Source organism: Equus przewalskii, chromosome 2 (assembly GCF_037783145.1).
Source record: "Equus przewalskii isolate Varuska chromosome 2, EquPr2, whole genome shotgun sequence".
Classification (NCBI taxonomy): domain Eukaryota; kingdom Metazoa; phylum Chordata; class Mammalia; order Perissodactyla; family Equidae; genus Equus; species Equus przewalskii.
The window spans coordinates 30,726,603-30,731,422 of NC_091832.1; the positions used below are offsets into that span (position 1 = coordinate 30,726,603).

At 49.3% G+C, this 4,820-nt stretch overlaps 1 protein-coding gene across 1 annotated transcript; it reads left to right on the forward strand.

Moving 5' to 3' along the window:
* The first annotated feature begins 2,667 nt into the window (after window positions 1-2,667).
* LOC139078972 (hepatitis A virus cellular receptor 1-like) lies at window positions 2,668-3,641 on the forward strand. Its single transcript, XM_070591518.1, has 2 exons — window positions 2,668-2,819; window positions 2,993-3,641. Exons 1-2 carry the CDS (start codon window positions 2,668-2,670, stop codon window positions 3,639-3,641), a joined length of 801 nt encoding a protein of 266 aa, XP_070447619.1.
* Window positions 3,642-4,820: the final 1,179 nt, after the last annotated feature.

Here is a 4,820-nt window from a genome sequence, read left to right on the forward strand (position 1 = left end):
TCTGAACTACAGCAGCCTAGGAGGCCCGGGGCTGTTTGCCAAGGGAGTGGGGCCAGGGTAGGCGGGGAAAGTGGAGGGCCAGGCTCTGCGTGGCCCCCGAGGCACCCCTCGGCTGCCTGCTCCTGGGGGGCTCTGCCGAGAGCTGAGATAAAAAGGGCAGGACGGAGAGAGACACGATGGAAAGAGCACTGGGCTGGGAGTCAGAAGGCAGGTGACCTCACTGGTCCCGTGTCTACATGGATGACTCCCAAATGGGTACCTCCCTGGATCCCTACCACAGGCTGGATTCCACCATATATCCACCTGCCGACTCTACTGGGCCACTTGGATGTCTTGTTAACATCTCAAACTTAACATGTCCGCAAACCAGAATCCCATCACACCCGTCATCCCCCAGGCTTCCCAGCCCAGAAAAGGTGCTCAGGTCAGAAAGCCAGGAGGCAACCTGGGTCCCTCTTCTTTCCCTCCTGCCCCACGGCCTCATCCATCAGCACTTCCTGTGGGTCTGCTGTCAGGTACATCCCGCTTCCAACCACTCCTCACCACCCTCAGCAGCCTGGTCCACATCACCAGTCTCTTCTAACCTGCCGCCCCGTCCACCTCTGCCCTTCCACAGTCCACCTGCACGCGGTGACCAGAGTGGTATTTTGAGAATGTAAATCAGTTGCACGACTCCCCTGCTCAGAACTTTCCACTGGCTTCTCATCCCACCAGGAAGAAAAGCCGCTTTTCTCACCATTGGCCTCAAGATCCCGTCTGATGTGGTCCCCGCTCACCTCTGCTTCCACATCCGCCCCCAGTGTCACCCTTGGTCACTGTGCTGTAGGTACTTGGGCCTGCTATCTGTGCCTTCTGCATTAATTGTCTCCTCTCCCTGGAATGCTGTCCCTGTGGAACTTCCCATGGCTCCCTCCTTCCCACCAGCCATGTCTCAGCTTAAATGTCATCTCCTCAGAGAGAACTTCTCTGACCACCATGGTCAATCGCTCCCTGTCCCTTTTTCCCTTAAAAAAATTTTTCTTTATAAAACATATCATATTCCGAAATGATGGGGTTTATGTATTGTCTTTCCTTGTAGAATGTCAGCAACTTGCAATCAAAGACTGAGCCTAGTTTGTTTTTTGCTGTGTCCTCAGTGCTGAGCACAGTGGCCGGCACGCGGCAGATACTCAGCGTGTATTTGTTGGCGAAGTGAATGCATACGCTTTGTGAGGGTCACCATAAGCAAGGTGGGGTGCTCTCTGCACCCTGTTTCTCTCGTGTGTAAAATGAGCCACCTGAGCTTTGCCTGCAAGGCTCCTTCCACCTCTGACATCGTCTGTGCCTCTCTTGTCGTTCAGAACCAGAAAAGGCCAGAAGATGTAGCAACAGAAGCAAAAGAAAAAATGATAAAGATGGAACTTTCTGTGGGTGGTAAAGGGAGGCTTGGGAGTCCCAGGAGGGTTCAGACATGAGCTGTGTTGGCAGGAGAGCTGGGGTCAAGTCCCACTCCCTGGTCAGTTACCTGCTGACTGATCTTAGATACAGCAAGTGGCTTCTTGAAGCCTCAGTTTCCTCCTCTGTAAAATGGCTACAATGCTCCAAGACCAGCTTACTTTGCAAGGTCACAGGGAGGGTCAAATAAGGACACATTGTCAGGATTTTATGAACAAGCACATAGTAAAAGAAAAAAAACACATTCAACAAATCTTTGAGTGTCTGGGAGCCAGACATTGTGCTAGGGCTTGGGGTGCCATGGGAAGCAGCCCTTGCCTTCAAGGAGGATAATCACAGAGATGAAAGTGTGCTCACCAATAGTGAGGAGTAGGGCATGAGAAGGATTCTGTGTCTATCCTAAGGGCAGTGTGACTTCAAAGGGGTTTTTTTTGGGAGGTAGTGGGTAATGACATGATCAGATTTGTATTTTGAAAAGGCAACTCTGACTATTGTAAGGAGAAAAGATTGGAAGATAGCAGGGTGGATGCGAGAAGACAGTTGACAGGCTACTGCACATGTCCTAGCAAAAACTGATGCAGCTGAGATTGAAGTATGAACTTGAATATACTGAATTCAGGAGGGTAATTTCTGAGGGGTTAATGGGCAATCGAGGCAAAATAGTAAATTGTAGACACCTCATTCAAGCAGCTCTCTTTTATAATCAGTCCTAAAGAAATGTTGGCACAAAAGTTCATCAAAGAGAAGTGTACAAGATAGTCATTGTCTCTCTGCTTAAAATAGTAAAAATCAAATGGACACTAATAGGGGGCTTGTTAAATAACTTTGACGGAACCATACAGTAGAATACTATATAGCTAGTAAAAAGAATGAATTCATATATACCGATGGAGAAAAATAGACACAATGCATTGCCAGGTTAAAAAAAGGAACAGGTTACAGAACAGCATCAATGTTATCAAACCATTTCTTTTCTAAGTTTATATCCTCCTCATGTTTCTGTATACACAAAAAAGCTGGAAGATTGCACCCCATTACACCAGTGGCAATCTCTGAAGTAAAAACATAAAGGAGATTTTTGCTTTCTCTGTGTTGTTTGATTATTTTGTACAACAGACCTGTATTTTTCAGAAAAACAGATGTTTAAAATATTAGATGCTACAAATGAAATGGCTTCATCTATTACCACCCTACTATCACCACCATCCCAGTGTCATTACCTCCTCCTCCACCATGACCATCATGACCAAAATCACCAATATCATCATCATCACGACCACTGTCACCAACACTGTCACCACCACCACTGTCACCGTTACCACCACTATCACCGTCACTACCACTGACACCATCACTACCATCACCCCATCGCCGCCACCATCACCGTCACTGCTAAAACCACCACCACAATCACCACAACTATCACTGTCACCACCAACATTACCATCACCACCAATACCACCCTCACCACCACCGCCAACACCATCGGCACCACCACTATCATCACAGCCATACACACCATCACCACCACCACCACTGTCACTACTGTCACCACCAGAACCGTTGCCACCACCACCACCACTGTTGCTGCCACAACCACCATCACTGTCACCACCACCATAACCACCAACAACACCACAACCACCACCGCCACCACTGTTGCCACCACCACCACCACAATCACCATAACCACCACCACCACCACCGTCACCCTCATCACCACCACCACCACTGTCACTGTCAACATCACCATCATAACCACCACCACCACCGTAACTACCACCCTCACCATCACCACCACCACTGCCACTGTCACCATTATCAACGTTTCCAGCAGCACCACCACCATCACCACCACCAGCACCATCACTACCACCTCCACCATTATCACCTACACCACCATCACCACCACTATCACCATCACCACCAGTACCATCACCACCACTACTGACGCCATCGCCATCACCATCATCACCACCATCCTTACCACTATCACCATTACTACCTTCAGCATCACCATCACTACCATTACCATCACCACCACCATCATCACCAACATTTTCACCATCAATATCACCAACATTTTCACCTTCACCATCACCGCCACCACCACTCTTATCACCTCCATCACTACCACCACCTCCTTCACCCTAGAAACAGGCTGTTCAGTGCAGTGCTATCTGGTTAAGAGAGAGGGTATTGGCTGAGGAGCAGAGGGATGAGTTGGGCAGTGCCAAACAGTGGGCATGAGACCAAAAAGCAGGCTGAGGGACCCCAACAATCATGTCCTTCAGCACCACCATCTGAAAGATGGGAATGCTGAGGCCAGAGAGGGAAAGTGACTTGCTCAGGGAGCCGTGGAGGCCCAGCTGGGGCTCGGCCACAAACACTGTCCTTTGTTCGCTCCCCAGGCACCCAGCCCATCCGTGCCTCTGCTTCTGAAGCTAGGTCGTGCCTCAAGCTGGCTGAGATGGGTGGGTGCTGCTTTTCTTCTCAGCCATACAGAAGTAACTGTGGCTCCTCAAGACTCCCATTCCAAGACAGCACATGCCGGAGAATTGAACACAACCCCCTCTTGCTGCAGTTAATGGTGAATGCACCTCTTTGCAAGGTGGGCAAAGAAACTGGCCTCCAGGCTGCAAGGACCACCCCCCCCAACCCCGGACCATTCAGAGGCAAGAGTTTACGCCAAGGATTCAGTGACCTCTGTTCTCTGGTCAGTAATTAACCAGGCCTCATCTGGACAGTGACGAGTATGCTGGGTCCATTAGCAGGGAGCACGCTGTGTATACCACTCATCTGGGGATCACCCCCAACTGTTTGCTCCAGGAAACAAGTCTGGACAGCCTGGCTCCCATCTCCAGGTGACTGGCCTTGAGGCAGGTATTGCTGTGGGTGGGGGACTCAGGCCTCCCCTGGACTGACTGGCAGTGAGCAGCCAGCTCATTCACCAGTGGCCCAGGCCATTTCCACCAAAAGGATAGTGGCCAAGGCCCCTCAGGGGGCAGAGGCAGTTCCTGGCTGGTGAGGCCCCCTGCATCCATGAGGAACGTCGCCTGCTTTGCCATCTAAACTATTCTGTTTCCAATTTTCTATTCTGTGCATGTTCCTTCCAGAGACCTTCTCACAATGGACATAGCCATTCTTAAAAGTGTTTTTTTGTTAATGAAATAATAAAACAAATAATATTTCTTATAAACAATGCAAACAATTTTATTGTTAATTTTAATTTATTATTAATTTGATTAGAATTCACTCTTTCAGATGGTCTTTGAGTCTTTTAAAGATTCCATAATAACTCAGCTCTGGCAGAGATCAAGCCAACAGGTCAGTATGTGTACCTGGCCAGCACACAACAGGTCCAAGTTCTCACTGGGCAGCCTGCA

Coding starts and splice junctions, on each gene's coding strand:
- LOC139078972 (XM_070591518.1), top strand. CDS start 2,668: ATGACCATCATGACCAAAATCACCAATATCATCATCATCACGACCACT. Junction 2,820..2,992: donor CCATCGCCGCCACCATCACC/GTCACTGCTAAA, acceptor TGTCACCACCAG/AACCGTTGCCACCACCACCA.